The 23,803-nt window shown below is 36.9% G+C and overlaps 1 protein-coding gene across 1 annotated transcript in view; it reads right to left on the bottom strand.

Annotated features, from left to right (window-relative positions):
- The window catches only part of KCNH7 (potassium voltage-gated channel subfamily H member 7), a 236,453-nt gene that overhangs the window by 16,195 nt on the left and 196,455 nt on the right, over positions 1-23,803 (bottom strand). Inside the window, exons 10-12 of the mRNA XM_056350514.1 lie at positions 16,625-16,877; positions 12,961-13,166; positions 10,196-10,295 (exon numbers count right to left, since the gene is read on the bottom strand). Coding sequence (XP_056206489.1) covers positions 10,196-10,295; positions 12,961-13,166; positions 16,625-16,877 — 559 coding nt within the window. The remainder of the gene's footprint in view (positions 1-10,195; positions 10,296-12,960; positions 13,167-16,624; positions 16,878-23,803) is intronic.

The following is a 23,803-nucleotide window of genomic DNA, read 5'->3' as shown; positions in this document are numbered from 1 at the left end:
ATTTATGAAACACAGAGAACTCCTGATCTCTTTTCAACATAAACTTGAAGCCAATTTCCAATTCAGTATTTGGTTTTACCTATTTTTAACTGAAATGTCAAGATAATTCCAGTTCTGCTATTTATTTAAAACACGTTTTAGCAGGGTAGTCTCAACAACATATAAATACTGTAACTAGTTTGCATTAACTTCTGAGGAGACAGCATGATTTCCCATCTGCTTTGTGCTAATTACTAATCAACATAACTCTGGAATGTCTGTAGTCTTTACAGCCTAGAGCAGTGGTTAATACAACATTTAGTATATTCCCTAGATTTCTTCTCTGTTTTCTGGTCACTATAAGGAAATGAAACTGTGGCCTCATCTAATCCTCTTGATCTGCATGTAAAGAGAATGCAGCATCCATACAGAGCACAGGAGGCCAGGCAGCCTGAGCAGCGAAGGCAGGTAACGGTGACCACAGTAACACCAATGCCAAAGCAGGTCTCCTGTAACTGCCCCCTCTAACTGTACCCTCTAGAGTCTCCCAGGGCAATTAACACAGCCCTGGACTGAGGTGACTTTATTTGGCTCCTGGTAAGCAGCATCGCTAGTTTTGGGTGATACTGAGGATATCTAACACTGCAAAGGCATCAATACAGATGCAAATGGACTGGCAGTGTAAAGCGTGAGGAATGCTCAGACTGGATAGTCAAGTACCACGTTGTCTACAATCCCATCTCCAAAATAGTACAAAACCAAAAGAAAGCTTCATAAGAAAATTCTAATGTGGATGTCTCCTGTGGCTTTTCTTGTGGGAATATACAGTAAAATGCATACAGTCACACTACAGCAAATTGTCTTAATTACTTACTGCTTGGCTGACTTCAACCTGTGAAAAAGACCTTCTAATGAAAGCTTGAAATTGCCATTTTTTAGGGTAATTTTTTATGTTCATGGGATTTTGTGCACTAACGGTGACTGTAATGAGCACCCTGTGGAATACAAATCAATCAGTGGACTAATTTTAAGAGGAGGTCATTGAAACTAATGAAAAAATTGTATAGAAGCTGAAGTATAGCAGACTGTCTTATCTGTCATAATCATGGAATACTAAAACATCTAGGAACCAGAAGCCAGATTCTGCTAACAATTACATTGCTGTAAAACCAGGGTAATTCAAGCGATATCCCTCCATCTACGTCAGAATAACAGAACACTTTTCCAAATGCTGTCCTGGTATAATGAACTCACTGTCATTAGAAGGAAAGTGGAGATCTGTTGAATGTAGGGTTCTGCCTATTGAGATCTGGGAAGATTTTTTCATCAGCTGATCTATTTCAAAATATGCATCTTTGGCTTTACTGCTGTTGCTTTATTTGCTAGCCATCTGGCTACATTCAGAGAGTCCAAAGTTGTTTTCCTTTTAAGAGACTCATGTAATGCTAAAGATTCGTCTGTCTGGAGAACAATCCTGTGATACCCTTCACCTAAAGAAGGAATTTAAATGGAAACTGCATTTTTTTTTTTGGCTCTGCAGGACCTGACAATGGTGCAAGCTCTGTACCTCAGATCAACGGCTTAGCAGTGCCTCTGTAGCTCAGTGGAAATGTATTACAAAGAATATCTAGGTAGTGCCTTATTCAGAGTATGAATTTGTCCTTCCCTCTGTAATGAAATCCAGTCACCAGTTTGCAATGAATTTTCCAGAACAGAAGAGTTTTCTGTGTATGTGTGTGTATGGATGAGTTCACTTTCTATCACACAGACTCCAGGTTTCAATAGAGTTTTCTTCTCCTTTCTCTTCTGTTTCCAAAATAAATGTAATCATTAAAAACCCACCCTCATCTTAGTGCTTCCTACTTCCTTTTCCAGTAAGACAAGTTTCACACTCTGATTCTGACTGTTAGAAACTGTTTTGCTGACTATTGTTTTGTAACTTCCTCCTTTACCAAACACATACAAACATTTTTTACACTATTTATGAGTCTCATTTTAGCCTACTATGTATTTTGGTTGCCTGCCAAGTTTACAGGGAATGTCCTCTGACATTTGCTGTCTGGAAATTCCAAAACCTTCATAGTAATTATCAGAAGGTTTGTGTCCTGCTTTTCGCAATTGCACTGGCAAAGGAAGGGAAGAAATGGGGTTGTCCTGAGGGCAAAGAAATATAGCTATGACAGGGACTCACAGAAATACTGCATAAAATCCAGCTTGGTGGAATGGTCACCAGAGATCAAACAAATTTCTTTTGTGTGCCATTGTCAGCCTGTATTGCTGAAGTTTTCCGTTATTCGGACAGTGGCAGCCAGCGTGATCTAGGCATATTTTCTCAATAACATATTAGTCTGCTGTAAACAGTATTGGTGAAAGTGTCAGTAATATATTACATGTGGAGCAGCATTGTTTAATATTACTGTAATTTCATTAACTGGAATTTGTCATACTTAGGCTAGCTATGTAGCCTAGTGTTTCAGAAGGTAGCAAATATTTACTCCCTTTTTCAGCCATCCACTATAAAGTCTCATAATATGCCTAGAAAAATTCAATTTTGTGCAGGAAATGAGGTGAATGACTTCTTCACCCCTGAAGAAAGCAATTTATATCCCAAACTATTAAACAGATAATCCTTATCATTATGATCTGCATAACTATAGATCTGTTCAGCAGACATGACATCTTCCCTCTCCTTTAAAAAAACCTGCTATGTTATTTTACACTACACCAAGTATGTCCCTTGGTAAGGAGAAATGCACACTGTAACTTGGGAGGAGGGATGGCTGATTGCTCAAAAGGTCTGCAGATCTTCAGATCCCCAGCAAATATTTTGGTTCAACTGTTATTAGCTCTTTCTTAGTGATATTCACAAATATTCCTGCGGTGGTCAATCTGTCCTTCCTACACATGAACAAAATATTTGCTAGTCATCGTGACTGCTTGTTATCTGTTGTTTAATTGAAAAATATCAGTTACCTTGCCAGAGCGCAGAAAAATGCCTTATGTGCCCACCTGTGCACCACAGGCAGCAAATATTTGGAATGAAAAGTCAGTGACCAAGCATTTCAAATAGTATGTTATATATAACACCACAAAAAGGGTCGAAAAAGTGCAAAATCTCAAAGATGTAAAAAAATCAAAAGCTGTTTTTTCACTTAGTCATGTAAGAACAATATAATTGATACATAATATTTCTGTAATATAAAAAATTACTGGTAATATAAATTAACTGTAACATCAAAAATATATAACGAGGGGTGATTCCAGAGATGTCTACTCAAGTTTTATGCAGGCTAAACAGCTCTACGGAATGCCAATCAGGAACGTTAAGATTATTAAACTGCTAATTAAAATGCTTCTAATTCTTTCTCCTTGCGGTTTGCTTCATACTTAGTTGAATGTGAGTGTTATGGAGTACATTGCTAAATATAAAGGAGTGTCTTCTGACAGACTGGGTAATAGAAGAATATCAAAAAGGAGGAATCTGTCTGCTTGTAAACATGAAAATAAAAAGCAACCCAGACGGTCATTCAGTAGATAACTGTTGCTATGGTGAAGATACATCTTTTGGCCATATTTTTCATGTATCTAAGAATAAAAGAAAAAAGTTAAAGTAATTTTTATTCCTTTAAGATATATTGCTATATCAATGAAATCCACAGGCAAGATGCCTGACAGCTTTATTCCTGTTGCCATCCTTTCTTTGACTTGGGTCTTTTAGATTTGATCTCTTAATGCAGTCTGCAATTAATATTGTTACTTGAAAATTACATTCATACAGGACCTTCCAATGACAGACTTGAGTGGATTTTTAATTCGTAAGTTCTATTAACTCTTAATTGCTTAATTTTAGTGAATTTAAAACCTTCAGAAAGAAAACTGTACTGATTTTCAAACAGTCTTATGGGAAGCAGTAAGAAGAACGAGTAGATTTATTTTTCATGGGAGAAGGATATGATCCCCACAATCTTTACAAACTCATAATGAGCAATAGTAAAATTCTGGACTTCATTTGGTATGTAACATTTAAAATGAGAGCTACTCCACCTTTGCTACCCGAAAATTTGAAGAGTGATTTTGGCTTTGTCTATAGAGATATTTAACCATTATGAAACATTAGAAAGTACTATAACTTAACATGAATTCATTTAAACAAACCTAAGACATTTATGAATCTTGAATTTTAGTGCTTGAACTCTTGTCTCTCAGAATCAACCTGGCCTACACTTAGCCTCAGAGTCCTGACCCTGCATCGTGACGTCTGGATGTTCATCAAAACAGCCTCAACTCATGTCCTGACAAGGAACATGTCCCAGGAAAGGTCTTCTGAAAGTCCATTCCAGAAGATGAACAACTTGAACAAAACATTCTACCATTTTTCAGCTGAAGAGAAAATTGTCCGTTGTCAGGGCAGTCAGGAAAAACAATGTCTGTCTAGAACCTGATGCAGGAAGATTCCTGTTCCTAGGAAAAGTATGTTACTGGTTGTATTTTAGGGAAGTTAAAACATTTTCCCCTCTCTGTAGTAAAAAAGTTTTAAGTTCTTATTTTTCTGTGACTGTTTTTAATGATACAAGATTCCTTTAATTCCAATTTCATTCAGAATTTGGGAGGTTCTAAGTCATCACTGGGGAACCTAAAGTTACAAACTAGTCAAACTGCATTGTTAGAGCAAGTCCTGGTAATTTTGAGGAAAGGTTCCAGTAGGTTGGGTAGTGATGGTGGAGGAAATGAAGGAGTGACCTGTTTGAATTACTGTTCTGTCTCAGTGCTGCTTATGAGAGTTCGGTAAGTTAATGTGTCTTCTGCTGTGTTTCCTCTCTGAGCTGTGAAGGTTTGGATCATTCTGGAAATAGGGAACAGCAGAAGATGCTGAAACCTCCCCTTGCCAGCCTGGACTAAAGAGTGGGTAACTTTTCCGTAAGGATCCATGTTCCTTTTTTTTTTTAATGGAGTAAGAAAGAAGCTAGTTTTGAATAACTAAATTTGAGACATATTTTAAAAGCCAAGAATTTCAAAATTGAAGTGAATATGCAGTCCTTCATTTGTAATTATTTTATGCCATCTTCAGTACAATGACATAAGTTAGGGGTGGAGTGACAGACTTATCTCTGAGTTTTCTTTGCTCTGTCTGGCTTCGTATCAACTTTAATGCTAATCAGATAATAATGGAAGGACAAATCTTGATTTATACTTCAGGAAATAATACTATACTTAAAAAATCAGAAACAAAGAATTATAAACATGCATCTCAGAAGGGATTCAGGGAAAAGGCCAAAGTAGTTCTCCTATCACATTTAGAATTCTCCTATCTTTTACAAGGAATTCAGCTTTCACTGTAGTACTATTACTACTTTTTTTTTTTTTTTCTTTTTTTTTTTTTTCCCAAAGGATAGCTATGTGTATGTGTGACTGCATACAACGTTTCAATCAGTTTTGGCCTCTGGAAACAGCCTCTCTAGGAGCAGCTTCTGGAAACAAGTCTCTTCTTTGGAAGCTCCCCGAGGGGGCTCCTACGCACTGAGGGGGCTCCTAGGCACTGTGTAACAGCAGTAACGATAATGATAATAGGAGCAGATGGAACATGGCAGTGATGGGCTCTCTGATGACCACGTACTTTCTCTTAGGGGTTTCATGCTGAAGGTTAAGATTTTGGAGACATGAGGTCTTGTTTCAGGCCATATGCTGCCTGCCAAGATATTAGTTGTTTGCTGGTCATTTAGCCACCTGACACTCTGGCTGAATATTAGAAACTCTTTTCTAATTAAGCCCAAGCAAACTTCATCAGCATAATATTAACAGTTTAACACAGTTAGGTAAGAGCTTCAAGTTTTGTCCAGACTCTTATCCTACTTTCTTGCTGGGGACACAGCACAGTGCTCAGCTGAGTTATCTATTTATAAAATAATTGTTTAAATAAAGCTGAGGGAAGGGGACAAGGATGGGAGAGAGCAGGGGCAGAGGGATGTTTCCCCATTCTCTCAGTACTGCTTCACCTTATACTTTTAGGCAGGAGAACCAGTTCCTGAAAGATTTCCTGTTCTTCTGTAATTGCCAGCCATGGCCCCTGGGTACCTTGTAATAAAGCTATGTTAATATGGTTTGGCTTCTTAGCCTGGATAGTAACGACAAGCACTCTATACTTAAGGTAGCTATACTAATCAAGATTCAATTAAAAGTTTATTAGAACTCTGGCTTCTGTGCTTGCTTTGAGAATAGATCAGTAGCTACTTTAGGAAAAGTCTGGTCAAAAAGCATGACCCTTCAAATTAAAATTAAGAACTATATAAGTTTACTTAGTTAACAATATCCTAAAAATGAAACACCGCAAAGCACATTTTGTATCCCACTTGATTGTTACAGTCTGTGTCAATCTGGGTTAGTGCATGCAATAATTGTGTAACAAGATTTCATAAGAACTTTATTTTGTGGCCTTTTAAAATCACATCCATGGAAATAAGAATTCATTGTTATGAATTCTGACAAACTGACATGAGAGCTGGAAAATGTTAAAGATTAAGTATCACTAGCTGCCTGAATCTCTGGTTATTAATTTAAAAATATAACTCCATTGGAGTTTTTATCATCTTCTAAGCCAGGGTCCACGTGATGATGTTATTGTTTTTGTATCACAACTAAAAATGCAGAATAAAGATTTATTTCAGTGACATCATCATTACATTCCCAGTTATTATGTCCATGCTGGTTTATTTAGCCAGTATTTTATGAGCCTGGAAATGATGGAAAGATCCTATATACCCTGTCAAAAGAAGAAAGGGTGGCTATGATTTGGTTATGTAACAAATGCAGTTTTGGCCCAAAATCAATTTTTTCCTTGGAAAAGATTTTATACCTGATTGCTTCTAGGGCTTCAAGAAAATTATATGTGAGTACCCAGAACAGGTCCAGAACTTCAGCTATGGGTTACGTGAGTTAAATGCAAAGAAGATCTTTTAATGAGAATAATTGGACACAGGAACAGTCCCAAGAATGTTAAGGTTTAGAGCCAACATTAAAAAAAAGTTAAACAAGATACTAGCAAAAGTAATAACGCTTGAACTCCAGAAAAGACTTTTCAAAGCCTCAAGTTTTGAAGCTCTCAGTGAGCTTACTTATATTCTGCCTGTAACTTTTGTATTTTTCATGTGTATGGATTTCAGATGGATGTAATCAACTCTAGTGATGCCCCATTCACCATGGGATAATAGATCTGCACTCAGAACTAACAGAGCAGAAGAAACTTCTTGCTCATATGTATTTCCCTTGAAATTAGCTAACTTCCACAGAAATACTGGAGGAAAAGGAGAAATGGGCAAGAAAGGATTGTATTCTGAACTGCTGGAAGAGACAATTGAATGTAGATGCAGCAGCTCATTGTCCCTCATTTTTCAGCAGGAGACTAACTTGCCAGCCCAGCTGAAAGCTTTGTTTGGAGCCGCCAGGCAGGAATACTGCTTGCTTTAAGCAGTCATGGAATGTTTCTTGGCTGACTGTCAAGCATCTATGGCAACTGGCTACGGCTGCACCTGCCCCTGTGCAAGGTATATCATCCAGTATTCTCAAAGACTTGCGATGAATTTCTTTTGGGCGAGAGCAAGAATAAGCATCTACGTAGTGTGTGTGTGTGTTATTTTTTTGCAGGGGACCTCTTGTGGTATTGCAGTCCTTTCTGGAAACCAGAGAACCATCTGGTCCCTCAAGTAGCCTTGTACCCTTTAAAATCATATTATAGCAGATCCCAATGTAATAGCTAAGATCAGTTTTGTTGACACAGGTGAGAAATGGTGAAAATATGAATAGGTGGAGTGACAAGGTCTTGCATGGAATTGGAAAACTAGTGGTACTAACTGCAGATGCATAATGGAGAGCTGTGTTGATTTTGTTTAACCCCTGATAAAACTCGTGCAGGAAGAGTTACCATGGCAACAAGGTCCAAATCAGGCTAGCATGAACTAAAGGCTGAGATAACACAATCCCATTTTTAGCACTCCAAAAGGGAGAAAATCGCTGATGATCACACTAAAGATGGAAACAATATAATTTCAAGCTGCATAATATGCTAGTGGTTCAACAGCTGAAAGTAAAGAATGCCAGCAAGAAGGCCATTTCATGAGCAATTCCCACCTCTTAATAATTACAAATCAGTAAGAATTTAGAGACATTTAAAATATCAAAATATCAAAATATAGGAGTGAGAAAGCTGTGTGTGTCGATCCTGTTCAAAATGTAGTCCTGAAATCAAAATATGAAGGTTAAAACATTTTTTTTTTTTTATCTGTGAGAATACAGCGACCAGAAATGCATTTGCCAGCTGTGTGTTCAGGAACTCTGTCTTTTCTACTCCAGTTCTTCTCAGGCACCCTGCAGGATCATCCCCAAATATTTATGATTATAGATTAATTATGCTGAATCAAAATATGATGCCACACCCCCTTGTAAGTAGTGTTGAAATCAATAGAATATTACTTTACAAGCCAGTAGTAACCTCTAGTGCTCTACAACCTCATGCAGGATGTAGGATGGGCCATAGAAAAGTGAATTGAAGGTCTGTGACTATGAGGTGTCTGTTGCGGCTATGGTGACATACAAAGAATCTGAACAGAGACCGGAGAGGGCCAGTAAGCCAGTGGGGCAAAAGTGTACTCAGTTCTCAGCAAAGGGCTCTTATGATTGCATCTTCTCTTCAGATGCACTTCCAATGTACTGCATTCTGTTTAACTTAGACATTACCACATACTATCCAGTCATTACCAAGACTAAGGAGCTTTTGTCAGTCTTGTCTCTTCTTCCCCAATGGTGCAAAGTCTTTTCTTTTCAAAGACAAAACTGTGGGAAATTATGTTCTTTCAAAAGTAATGCAAATAAATGTCTCCAACAGGATGTTCAGTGTAATCTACTGGGCAAGAACCATAAACACCTAGGGGGCTTGGTACCACATTGACACCTGACAAGCCTATTTGTAATTCTGAATTACATTCAATTACATTGAAATTCTGTAAATTTTTAGGTGGCAGCATATGTTTTTTCATAAGAAATAAGGTTATTCAGGCAAAGTGCCTCTGTCAACAGGTTCTTTGTAAAGAGCAGATTGAATATTTCATTGGGACATTTTCGTGACAGATTTGTTGTCAGTCTTGGCTTCCTGCCCTAAAGACGCTTCTTTGATCAAACAGCAATGTCATTGTTCTGAGTAGCCACACTCTGGATTAAAGTATTCCTTCATGGAGCGTTATGCCTCCTATGTAAGTTTAAAGTGTTCCCATTTATTATCAGCTACTCTGCAACCCTATAAATTGGTATTATGCTGTATTTAGGAGTGGTGTTTTACTGCGGAGTGTGAAAGACAGGCATATCAGAAGCATTAATTTGTCAGACAAACCACTGGACCATAAAACTGTGATGTTATTCAAGGAATTGTGCTTTCCCTACATAAAAATGAAAATCCTGTGAGTATCAGTTTAGCTGTCTTCATGACTGTTGCTGTCTGACCACAGGTACTATCTATATTCCTGGTATTTAGCAGTACTGAATACTGGTGACATAGTTTAATATTTCACTGAATTTTCCTTCATTAGGATTACTCCCCAAAGCCTCTAAGGTAAACATAAGCACAGAAAATGTTACCTGAACTGTTGCCAGGACAACCATTTACACATTACCACATGAATCAAAATCTCACTACGATGAATCTACTGTGTCCTGAAAACAAAATATTTTTATTCTAGGGAGAAACACATCAAGCTCAACAAAGACCTTCGCTGAGAAAATAAAATCAATGCTGCTAATAAGGAACCCAATAGACTAGCTTCTCCAGACAGCTTAAAACATGGTGTCTCAGAAAACAGATATTGTTTAAGAGATAATATACATATATATACCAATGGCAATAAGGTAGCTTAGTGTTTGAACAGCTCTGCACTGATAGGTGTGAAGTCATGAAATGGTGAAACTCATATCCTCTAGTATCCTAGATCAATAATAATTGATCAATCATAACAACAACAACAATCATTAATAATAATGGACCACAATAATCCTAGATTACCTAGTATCCTCATAACCATTTAGGGGACAATGCACAGAGTGTTTTTGCTGCTCAGCTGTTCTCAAGAGCTGCTACAGTAACAGCCAACATGGGACCCTAATGTAGCCCACATTACAAAGTGAAATACCAATGAATAATGCAGTGCTGCCTAATGTAAGAAATGAAGTTAATTACCTTTCTCTATTTCGCTTTGAAAGGACAATTTCCGTCTTCGAAGTTTGCAGTTATCTCCATCTGTGTCATTAGTAGTTTGTGATCTTATTACGAGGTCAGACTTGATTAATGAAATATGAAACATAATGACAGATTAGTCCCATCTGAAGAAAGCAGGTTTTCAATAGATGATTGACTGTTAATCATGTTCAAGCTTTAAGAAAGGCAATATTACACAAGTCAGTCTGCATCAAGCTCTCCATGCCCAGCTAAAGGTATTGTTCAATGCTAACATTAAAAACTTCATGCAGATTGAGCAAACCCAAAAATGTCACAGCTTGATGATGAAACAAAAGTATCCTGATAAGAAGTTTACATAGAAAGACATGGGTTCATGTGTTATCAGCTTCCTGAACTTGCACAAATGTGGTTTAAGTGATCTTAGAGAAATAAATGAAAAAAAATATTAAATAACCTCTGGCACAGAATGCATAGTATTGCAAGAAGTAATGTGGTAACTGATTATAATTACATTTATATTTAACTACATGGTAATGGTTATAAAGGTTACATTTTACAACAATAAATATGACTGACTAACAACAGACACTTTACCCCTCATTATTTTATCTTTCTACACCCTCCCTTCCTCTCTATAGGATTCTGTTCATTCAGTTACTTATTTCCATACCAGAACAAAATGTTGTCTTTTTCTATCCATCTTACAGAAGATGGATGTGCTTTTTTTGCCGTAATAAATACATAATACATTTAACTTGTCTTTCTACTAATTTAAAACTGAGAAATTTACAAATAAGCAGATATAAAACCAGTTATGCTCTTGGTGTACATACCCATGGCACTGGCTTCAACCTACTTCCCTTCCCTGTGCTAGTGAGGTTTCCCATACCACTCAAGTAAGCAGTTTTGCATGTGGGAGAAGGGCAGAGGGAAAGAAGGAGGAAGTGTTTACGTTTTCTCTATTCCCTTCATTGTAAACCTGGTGGCTAAGGTGCTTCAGTGGTGGCTCACTGGTAAAGCAACTGCAGGAGGATAGAGGCACTTTTACATTAATAGGAGGACAGGAGCAGAAGTGGAGGCAGAAGCACATATTCAGATAAGAAATGTGGATCTGAGTGATGTTTTGAAGATCAGAATGTGCTCATCACTTCTTTTAGGGGATGATTTTCTGGAGTGCAATAGACAGTGGAAAGCAAGTGGAATTGCTAGAGAAAACTGATTTTGTAAGCTCAGAGGCATGGGAGAGCCTATCCTCCCTTCCCTGTCTCTGGGAAGTCTAGTGATTTTTTCTTAGTGGCTGGTACAGCAGTAACAAGTAACAACTGAAAAATTTCTAAGGAACATGAACAGTGAGGACTTGCTTTGTGTATTCTACGCCACCACACAGAAGATGGATATTTGTTTCAATTTTCTCAGATGTAAGGAAAAAATAATGATAAAACATTGATGATAATATAATTGCAGGAAATAACTGCTCAGACTAAAATCATTAATGTGAATTTAACCTCAAGGATTTTTTCAAATATGTGGACTTTCAGTTTTAAATTTATCACTAGACTATAAAGTCACTGTTTTGTATTTCACATGCAATTAATAATGATGACCTTTTCAATAAATACAAAAGAATGACTTTCAAAGTAAGGAATGTAATTGGTCTTTTATTTTCAGAATGCTCTTTTATTAAAAAAAAAGCTCAGTATAAAAGGAAGTGACATGTCTTGTCAGAATTTATATTTGTTTTAATTTGTTAAATTAAAGATCCACATGTGATTAGCAAAGATGTCCCTATGATTTACAGCCCCAAACTTAATTTTCTTTGTCTCCTTGTTTCTCAGAAGGGCGAATTATGCTAGTGCCTTCTCACGGAACCTCCATTTTTTCTTAAAAGTTTAGACAGAACCCACAGAACAGCACTATCTCAGAAATAATGAAATGTAAACTAGTCATTCTGTGGGCAGTGCAGTCCATGTCTGATGGCTAGTGCTGGTGTACGCCGCAGCTTTCCAGGGACAGCGTTAACCCCAGTAGCACCAGCTGGGCAATAGCCTTTCCCCTCTCCCCTTCTGGCTGAACCTCCCCTTTCTTTTCCAACTCAGACAGACCCGGGCAGTCTGAAATAAGGAAACGCTGGTAATTTTTCTGATTTCCTGAAGATGCAATGTGTGCAAAAGGGGACACTTAGGACAGTTGCTGGGGGAAAAAGAGACCAAGAAATCCCTGCAAATCTGAAGACTGAATGACATTTGAGAAGTCCCTTGTATGCTTTTAGTCTCCTCCAAGGTAGGGTACAAAATAAGAGAATTAGCAATTCGTGTTTGAAAGACAATTAAATATTTTCTATTGTTAGACACAGAATGAATCTGGATAAGCTGATTTGTCTTTATTTTATGGGTGTACAATTAAATTCAGTATCAAAAGTTCCCCTTGTGGTGACCCAGGCTACAGTCATCTGAAAAAAACATATTTTCCATGACTTTAACAAAACATCTGAAATCCCCCTGGCTGAAACTTTAATACTATTTAAATATAGAAGCAAATCCTGTTAGATTAACATCATCTGAATAATTTCATTGACTTCTGCTGAGTTAAACCGACTTCAGTAGGAGCAATCAGGTGAGTATATTTGTTAAAAATAGGATTTAGCCTCAGGCTTTTAGCTTTTAATTTTGCTAACCTTGTTTTTTCGATTGCTATTTTCAAGTTTTGTTACTGTGGGATTCAGATTCAGCCCAATAGTAAGGAAAAGAATCAGTTATTGCACATACCTTCGCAGTTTCATCTCTCAGATTAAAAGTCAGTTCTAGATTGGTGAGAAAGAGATCAGAAAATTCAGGATACATATCCAAAACTTCCAGTAGATCTTCTCGCTGGATCTTATGTAAGTCACAGTAAGTTAAAGCTCGCACATCGGCATTTGACTTCCCTGGTTTTGCATAAAGATGTACCATCTCTCCAAAAATATCATTTTTGCCTGCAGAAAAAAAAAATAGATGGATATTATTATTTTAAACATAAGCCATTGAATTGAATGATATATTTCTTTATGATAATGGTGTATAATATCACTATGTGATTTTACATGAAGTTTCACAATCAGATTACCATTGCACATGTTATTGTAAATCAAAAGTATTATTAATATTAATAGTAAAATTATGTAAGCCAATGAAGTTACATAAGCATAAAACAGAATTAAGTGAACAGAAAATCTAGTTCCATCACAGTTTTTCTTCAGTTCCATCAAAACAGCATGACTAGAGCAGTTTCCTTTGTCCTTTCTTGTAAAAAACATTTGCTGATTTAAATCCTGTTGTTATGATCATGAAGGTGTGATTTTTGTTGTTCACTGGAGTCCAGGAGCTGTCTGGCCTGGAATCTCATTTTGTAAGAATTGCATGAAGAAACAGAACATACTTTAAATATATTTTAGTAGAAAATTACTTAGCTTTTATATTTGCAGGGAGAATGCAAAACTTCCAAGATGCAGAACTTATTTTGAAGAAGCTGTTTAAATATAGCTGCCTCTGTTTTGATACTATTACAACTCTTTCCATCAATGTTGACACATTCGCAGTACCTGTTTTATAAAATTGTTATCTCTACTTAATTGCTTGTTTTCCCCAAATCTGCACCTAACCTTCATAAATGCAGAACAGCTGCAGCCAGAGACTGGTGAAAATAAGCTCCAAACCAGGGGCTGCAGGGCTTAGCTGTGAAATGGGGTTTGGTGGGGGAACTAGGAAAACACGTGTGGAAAAGAACAGTGGTCATAGCAACTGAGAAACGATAGACTTGTAAAAAAGAATACAGGGGTGATTTTGCCTCTGTTAAACATTTGTGGCTTTTGCATTAGGTTACTACAAGTATTTCTGATTTCTCCATTTTCTGAAAAGGAAGCTGAAAACTGAGTAAGCAAACAACTAAAAGATGCAAAAAATAATTTAAGGGCTGGTTTACAGTGAGAATCCTAAAGAACACTGTCTGTTTAGCTTATCAGTGGGAAGATTAAGAGGTAAGGTCATATTGCATATATCCTTATATAGAGAAAAAATTACTTGGTACTAAATGCCTCTAGAATATGATAAGGAATGCATAGTAAGAATCAATAGAAAGAAACTGAAGCAAGATAATTTTATACTGGAAATAAAGTACATATCTTTAACAATAAAAATCATTAACTATGGAAATAAACTGCTAAGAAAAGTGATGACTTCTTCATCTCATTACGTCTTCAGACCAAAACCCTTTTCTTTCATCAAACACAGTTCATTAAGCACAACAGATGGTTAAAGGTATGAAATGTAACAGGCATCAGTGATGTAACAGAGGTTACCCCATATAATCTAATAGTCCTTCTGGCCTTAATGCTTATGAATGCAGAGCTCCTATTCAAGGCACATTAATACCTTCTCCACAACACAACTGTTGACACGATTACAGTATTATTGTATCTTGCCTGCAAAGCTCAGAGAGGTGGTAGATTCTATGAGGTCCACAGGCACTGTATTTCCTAAGAATCTGGCCCAGAATTGCTGTTGTCAGGTCAGTACTGATCAGACCTTACTCAGAAGCATCAGACAGTGCTTGATGAGTTGAGGAAAACTGGGGGACAAAACCAACATTTCTCAGAACTCTCTGATTTCTGTGATGAAGTTGCAATACTTGCTAAGGGTGGAAACTTCATCCATTGTAGATCTATCTGACTGAAGTCTTTTCAACCCCAGAGACAAAACTCTGAGTGTTTTCTATGTCAATCTCTGTGTGTAGGTTTTTCAGAAAGAGGAATTAAGTAAAAATGTTTTGCTAAGTATTGATATTCTTTATTAGGTGTCTGTGTGATTTAATTGCAGAGTAATTTTCATTTCTATCATCCTTTATTCTTTTTTAGCAGATTCTTCAAGCTACCACAGACTCACTAACGGGAGCCAGCTACCAGGCAGGCTCCTGCCTCATGGGTTGTGCAACAGATGTGGGCCCGCAAAGCAGTTGTGCCCAACTGTCTCTTTCTCTCTGTCTGGACCACCTTTCCCTGGAAGAGCAGGACTCCAGACTGTGGCACCTGGTGTGAGGAGCCGCGGGCTGGAAGAAATATAGAGATATCGTCCTGCAAATACCTGGGTTTCTGCTGCAAAAGACCAGTCTGCATCTTTGGTTCAGGAAGAAATTAATGAGTTCATAAATTTGTCAGCTTTTCTTGATTGTGAGTGCTACAGAAATTTGTGTTTTTGATGTAAGAGATGAAATCCTCGATGAACCACACTGTTCATAATCAGGGGAAGACACTCCACACAGGCAAGTAAAAATCTCAGTGTTATACTTGCATGGTCCCTACTTTTCTTGAGTCTAAAGCTGGCCCAGATGATGAGATGCAACAGCAAGAGGTGACAAATCATCATGGTAACATCATCTTAACCTGGGGAAGGATTTCTGTAGGCACACCTTTGTACCTCTGCTCATGTATCCAGCCTGCAAAGGACTAGCAGAATAATCAGTAACAGGTGGATTAATAGCAACATATGCTATCTGTCCACATTTTGCTCCAGCTACTTTTCTGGCTGTAAGTTCCTACAGTGGATCATAAACATAAAGGAGAACATATGAATGATGTTACAGCTGGTGTACATTTCCATACACTAAAATCCTTACTCATCTATTCAATTATTCTTTGCATTCTTGTTACCTGATATTAAATTGGAGAAACAAAACGGTAGCTTGTTTAGGTAGGGTTTTAGTTATTTTACTTTAAAAATTGCTGTAGCTGATGCAGTCTTGTTAGTTCCACAGAAGAATCATCACCAGCTGCAGGTGAGCTCCCAGCTGGATTGAACATTGCTCTGAGCCATGTTCACTGGGAAAGAAAACAAGTAACTCCACATACTATGCAAACATGAACAAGTTATAAGAAATACAGAGGAAACGCTGGTGTTATTACACTTAAATATCAATCTAGATCAGTTTAATCTGTTATTCCCTTCCTTTTCTATATGTTCAGTGGGCAGAAGCAGACATTCCTGAAAACCTCTGGGAGACATTTCGAATGCCTAAAGTAGATACGTTTTTCTCTGGTTAGCATATAGGGCATCTGTGTGCCTCAATACCCTCATACACTCTTCAAGAAAAGGGTGTCCTTGACTTTGGTTCTTGCAGCATAATAAGAACTGGAGTAATTGGATATCTGCTTTACCACTTTCCTAGGGATAAATCTGACTCACTGCTGCTCTTGTATTTTAGGTATCCAAGGACATGGGTTCTTTGTTTCCCATCAATTATTGCAATAATGTAGACTTTGCTCCTTAAACAAATATTTCTCTTCTTGCTTTTAAATAACAGTCAGCAAAATGTTAACAAATTTCCTTCCCCAGGAACAACAATGGATATTTCTTTTTTATCTCATGACTCTTTTAACATGCCTTGTAGTAATCTACTTACCAAGAATGGCTACAACAATGTCACTCTTAAGGATTTCAATGGAGCCTCTTGACACAAAGTAAAGAGCAGTGAGAACATCTCCACAGTGCACTAAAGTATCTCCAGGAGGTGCATGTGTTGTCTTAAATTTCATAGCCAAAGCTCGAAGACAGCCTTTGCTGGCCCCCCGGAAAGCTTTGCAATTCTGAAGCAAGTTTTGGTTGAGGTGCAGACAAATGTCAGCTTGTAAGCATTCTGGAAACCCCTTCAAGACCTGGAAATACAAGCATAAAGATTTAATGTGAATGTTATGAAAGTTGCTTTATATAATTTTTATGTTTTCTTCCTGGACGGAAAGAAAGAAGTGGCATAGAAATAGAGGTGGCCTTAAGAGCTGTCGGAGTACTGCAATTCAACAAGTGCATAGTGTAATCTATATTGTGAAGCTTATGCAATGTGAATACTAATGTATGTGGTGGTTACAAAATTAATTATTAAGATTTCTTTCATTTCAAGAAATGGTACCAAGGTATATGAATGAATATACTGCAGTAAAATAGCAAGGCAGGTAAGGGGAGAGTCTTGACCGAGTTTCACCTATTTGGACTAATATGTCTATTTCCTTCTTATCAATCATAAAAGTACCACATTTAATATAAAAGAAGTTTTTGCTGAAATAACCATGACATTTGTAAAATGAGAGCTTTCTGAACAAGATCAGATACTTTTCAAAAAGACAGCATTTTAATGGGATTTTCATGTTATTCTGCTTTATAAGTGTAGGACTTAGATTTTTATCAGAAAAAGCAACACATGCTACTGAAACAATGATGTTATGCAGATTTACATAGGCAGATGATTAGTTCAGCAAACCACAGGGCTAGTTGCTATGGTCCTTGCTCATTTCTTACTCAGAACAATGGGAGCTTGCCTGAAGTAGAACCATGGGATTCCTCTTGGGTACCATGGTAACATGTTAATTTTGTTTAGAAGAAGAAAAGTGAGCTACTTACAACATGGTCATTATGTGTGAGCTTTTCTAAATTGTTTAGGATCATATTATTTCTGATTCTTTTAGAATCTATAAATATTTCTGCTACTGGCTTCTATGGGAGTACTGCCCACCTTGTGACTCTGCCTGCTGTGTTAAGGAATGGGTGATATATTATTGTGCACCACCCTTTCTTCCCTTTAAATCAGGGGTCCTCAAACTACGGCCCGCGGACCAGATACAGCCCCCCAGGGTCCTCAATCCGGCCCCTGGTATTTATAGACCCCCCCCACCCCCACCCCCGGCAGGGGTTGGGGGGGGAAATGAAGCAGCCGCAGATGACTGCCTGCCACTTCATCTGTGTGTCGGCCCCCTGTTTAAAAAGTTTGAGGACCCCTGCTTTAAATCCTTTAAATCTACTCTCAGTGATGTTATTGGGTCATGTGTTTTCCCTGGTACTGCCTACATCTGTTGCATATTTCTAAGAAGAAAACAGGAACTGATTCTACCAGTCTTGTGAATATGTGATCAGGATGTGTCTTCTCATTATTGGACCAGCCTATTCATTCATTCATATTTATCCTCTCCACTGTTTTTCTACAAACAAGTAAATATTTCTGCACAGAAAAAAATATATACAAAATGCATCACTTGTTGCTATATTAATTCTTACTTCAGCACAATAAAGGTCTGTGCGCTTACTCTTATTGCATAAAGATATTCACAACTCAAATCCCTTGTTAATGGAGAAGATGAACACATATCTGATATGAAGCTTCTGTCCACACAAGCCAGGCTATGATTTACAAATGAAGTATTAGTACCTTTAACTGAGTTGAAATGTTTCTATGATTGCTAATGGAAATCAGTGCTGTGAAATAACAAACAATGTTTTAACACACATAGGTACAAAAATTTTATGAGCTATAGGGCATCACCACATGAAAGTTATACATCCTCAGAAAAAGCCAGCATTAACAATAAGCAAAAGAAAATATGATTTATGAAAAATTTCTGTGGTGCCAGTCTGTTTCCAGTATCTATCACCCCACTAGAAATAGCTTAGTATGCAATTACTCTTTTTACTTTAATGTAATTGTGTTGAAAAAAGATTGATATACTGATAACCAAATAAATCTGGTCAGCGATAAAGGTGCAGAAGAAGTGCAAGTCTTTATGCTGAAATTGTTCTCTAGTCACTTGAGTAAAAAAGACCTATTTTGAATTAATTTGCTATGTATCTATCTATAATATAAAAGAGCTCCATTTTTTTATAGAATGCAAAAGAGGAAATATATTTTCAATTCAGAGTTACTTACAGGAAAAGGTATTTGAACTGTTAGAAAGACAGGAGCACAGCCTTAGTGTAAATGGTATTAATTTTTCACATCAGCTTCCACTTATCTCATTTATCAAGGGATTGTACTTTACCATTAAGCAAAAACCGTGCAGACCATGTGTGTTGGTTTATATTTCTGAAGATACTTTGGGTATTTCTTTAAAGAAAACATTATTTTGATAATTTGTTTATACTTACATGAAACTGTTCTAAAATCTTTGCATATTAGTTAATAGTTATTTATATGCCAATAAGCTCTGAAAGATACTAGCCTCTGTTCAAGTGCCTGTGATTAAAAAGTCCCTGCCCCATGGAGCTTACACTCTAAAATTGTTATACATCAGAGAGGAAGAACACTCACTCTTTAACACCACAGTTGTCAAATGTCTAGAAGGAAGACAAGTGCCCAAATAACATTATTTTCCAACAAAGTTTTGGAGATTACTCCACTAACACAAGTTTAGAAATGCAAGAAAGAAGCTGCATTCAAGATAAATTTGTTAAAATATTGCTATATACTACGTTACTAAAAGAAGCTTACCATATCACACACATTGTATATAGTGAAGTATTTAATCCAAGTCCAGTAGCTGACACCATACAGAATTTGATGTTTTCAAACTAAGTTTTATGTTGTGCAGTACAGACAACATCTTGCCAACCCAAGCTTACATGTACCTTCCTAATATTCAGGGTTTCATTACTTTGAGAAAATATTTCTTATTCATCAGTTTTTAGCTTGTGTTAATAAGGAAGTATCTGGTTTTCACAGAGACCTTTGTCTGTGTAGAGCAGGAACAGTTGTGTTGAAAATTACATTCTTACAATGTGGCAATCAACATCAATACATTACGTGTATGCGTCCTGACAATTCTAAATATTAGAAAATCATCCATGCAGTCTTCAAAGTCATGAGATTATCTTAAAATAATAAAAGTCTAAATATTGCATTTCACTTCTTTTCATTTGCTGTGAGCTTTTGGAGTCTTTAAACACATTGAAGTCACACTCCAATGTAACAGAAAAAAAATTAACATACACTTTTCTAAACCACTAAAACCCAACATAATATTGAAATTACATGAATACAGGGCTAGGTAGTGTGAAAATAAATTTCAAAATAATTTTTTGAAAATGATAAAGCTAGAATTGCTCTTTAAATAGCATTATTTTCAATGACAAATCCAAAACTAATAAATCAATTGAGTACAATTTTGGATTTCAATTGTTCTGTCTTTCCTAACATGTTTCTATTACACTCAATATCTCCTCCACAGTGATTCCACTGGGCTCTGGGGAGAAAAATCTTGGATTCTCATATTTGGAATCAGAACTCAAGCATATTTCAAAAGACACAGATCTTCTAAAAAACACATGTAACAAGTTATAAAACCAGTGTCCGCACCCTCCCCAAAACAAAAAACAAACAAAAAACCAAAAAAAAAAAAAAAAGGAAAAGCAATTGTGATGCTTCTGTGACATAGACTCCGGTTGTCTCCCATTGATAGCTGATCAAGTCCAAGTTGTTCAGTTGTTTCTTCCTGTCTGGAATAAAACTTATTCCACATCAAATAATGTTGGTTTATCCAGTTGGCATGCTTAGAGAGGAGGAAAGTGTCATTCAGACAGAAGTGAAGCATAAATGTGGAATGAGTGACTGAAGTCTGGTGAGGATAGCGGGACGTGATTCATGTTGTCTTGAAGAATGTGGTCTTTCATAAGTGGAGGGGAAGTCCAGCTTCATTAATTTGTCTTTTTCAAGATGACAACAAAGTATCGGTCATACATGCATCAGACATCTTTGTGACAACAGAATTGGAGACATTTATGTGCTCTAACTTCCAACAACTAGTAAATGTTTGGGGCAATGATAACTTTTTTTTGTCTGGAGACATGATAAGATTGATGAGAATGTTTAGATTTTCTGCCCTCAGTATTATATACTCTGGAACAAGTATTAACATCTATCCCACAAAAAAAATATTTAGAAAGCATCGAAGCTGAAAGATATCAGGATATTAGTGACAATAATTGTCATTAAATGTAGAAATATCACATTCTACACCAACAGAATCACAGAATGGTTGGAAGGCATCTCTGGAGTTCATCTTGTCCAGCTTCCCTGCTCAAGCAGGGCTGCCTAGAGCTGGTAGCCCAGGATGATGTCCAGATGGCTTTTGAGTATCTCCAAGGACAGAAACTCCAAAACTTCTCTGGGCAGCTTGTGCCAGTGCTCAGTCATCCTCACCATAAAAAAGTGTCTCCTGATGTTGGAATGGAACCTCCTGTTTCAGTTTGTGCTCATTGTCTCTGGTCCTGTCACTGGGCACCCCTGAAAAGCACCTGATTCCATCTTTTTTACAGTCTTCCTTCAAGTATTTTTTCACATTGATGAGATTCCCTGTGAGCCTTCACTTCTCCAGGCTGAACAGTCCCAGCTCTCTCAGCCTTTCCTAGTCTAAGCTCCAGTCCCTGCAGTCTGGCAAAGATATTCCTTTAATTCTGCATATAATGCTCTGTCATACATTTGCTCTGTGAAATATAAGTGGGATCAAACATTAAATGCCAGGCAGCAGCTGAAGAGAGCAGAAGAGGGCTCTGGTGTATTTTGGGTCTTCTCGGAGTGTGTTGAAACTCATTTTGACTAAGGTTTTCTTGTTCTAGAATCAGTCAGACTTTTTATGAGTGGCAAGTATCCAGCTTATAGAGGGAAAGATAAAGGTAAACTCTCAGGTTCATCTGACAATTTAAGATGGCATAAACTGAAAGAGGAATTCTGGTCCTTCCTGCATTATCTGTTTATTCCTGCCCTGTCTTGATCTCTCCTTGTGAAATGGTTTGAGAAACTGATCCACACAAGAATTAACCCAGCAAAAAATATTGAGCAGCTAAAGCTACAAAGAAGTGGGAATAAATATACTTTGTGTCATAGACTACACATACTTAGTCTTTATTTGGATCTCATCTATGTAATCTCAGGATATGTTCACATTGCTGAATAAAGTTCTTGAAAAATATATATATTATAAAATAATAAGTTTTGAACTAATTACAGGGAGCACCCCCATGCCTTGAAGGGTTCAGTCTAGTGGGAATTTATATTCAAAATTAACATTTTGTCTTTGTTTGTTCTGTAGGAATGAGTGAAATTAATTCATATGTTTGGTGAAATAACCTATGTCTTTAATTTTTATCTTTCTGCCACATAATTTTAGCACTAATCTGAGACTCTTTAGTTGCACAAATTGCACCGCGCTTATGTTGTATTAGGATCTCTGTCTCCCAGTAGCTGTTCCCTCTGACGGAAAGAGTAGTGTGGGATTTAGTTCTGTCACAAATATCTGATTTTAATAACATCTTCATCTAAGCTAAACATTTCTGTAATTCAGCCTAGTATCTATTTCTAGAAAGAATTTAGACTTTACTATTTCTGTGATAGTTAATTACAGAGGAACTATTTTTATAAGCAGAAGGCCAAAACCTTTCAAAGAGGTTTCACCTGTTAGAAAAGAATGAACAAGGTCACACGTGGCAATAATTCTATTCCAGCAGCTCCTGGGGTCCACACAGAATAAGCATTATTTCTGCTGATTCCTCATCTTCATACAGGAAAATGTTGCAAAGTCAGATTTAATTTTTATTTTTTTCCCCAGGATATGAAGGAGTTCCTTACAACAGTTGAGAGAGAAGAGAATCAGTGTGTGATGATGAGCTAACTCACCTTTCAGTGAGATTTGAAGTCTAACAACCTTATCAAGAATTATTGCCATGACACAGATTTATGTGACATTTTTATGTTGAAATTACTGGAACTGCAGTGGATCATTCTTCATCTATAATCTTATTACAATTTCTGAATACATCTGAAAGGTGATCTCTGAGAAATGATACATTGCTGGGTGAGGAGGACAGAAAATTATTGCAGTTTCTTTGACTGTTGACCCCTTCATCAACAGAAAAGTTTAATATCTGTAGAAGCTGGAAGATGACCTGATCCATGTCTTTCCAAAAATATAATGATAGTTGAAAAACTGTTAATTGCTCTTGTTTTTGAGATGTTAGACCACAAAATACATTGCAGTTAGAAACTGTAAAGGATCGCTTTGCAAATAGATTAACATTCTAGAAACATTTCTTTTTTTATTTTCCTATGATGTCTTATTTTCTGTAACTTGATTAAACAAAGGCATTCATGTTTTTAAGTGGTCTTGTTACAGAAAATGAAAGAACAGCTTTACAGCTAACCATATCTGAGCTACTTTCTGACAGGCTTATACATCTTATGATTTCCATTGTGAATATAGACAAATAGCAGTATCACTTTCCACCATGATTACATAGTCCCTCTGTTTAACTGATTACTAATAGTTTTTGCTCCAAACGCTTCTAATTTGGATTAATCTTCTGATGGTATAAGGAACTTCTCCTTGCTTTTTTTTTAAATTTTAATTTACATTTCTAATTCTCTGGTTCAAAGATATTGCTGGCACTAGTTCCATTGGTAGAATCATTTTAGTCATGAGAAGTGATCATCGTGGGGGCAAAACCAAGAATAACAAATGTAGTGCTGTCATCCCGTGACCAGTGGCTAATTTCTCGCAAAGGAAGCCCTACCAAAGCAATGGTGAACCTGCCTTTTATTTGATACAGTAGCATTACTGGCTCTGAACCTTCAAGATTGCTATGTTCTCTGCTGTACTTGCATGATCACTGTAGCCAAGACAACTTATCACAAGTGTAAAACCGGCCATTTGCTTCGATACTTGCAGAAGGTTCCATAAATTTATGCATAAAAATTCTGACTTGCTCTCTCCTTTCATGGTACTGAGTAAAATGCAAGATAAAAACACATCTTTCCCATATCCAAAAT

Source organism: Falco biarmicus, chromosome 8 (assembly GCF_023638135.1).
Source record: "Falco biarmicus isolate bFalBia1 chromosome 8, bFalBia1.pri, whole genome shotgun sequence".
Lineage (NCBI taxonomy): Eukaryota > Metazoa > Chordata > Aves > Falconiformes > Falconidae > Falco > Falco biarmicus.
Note: the sequence above shows the minus strand (reverse complement) of the source record. Positions and strands in the feature narration are given on the sequence as shown.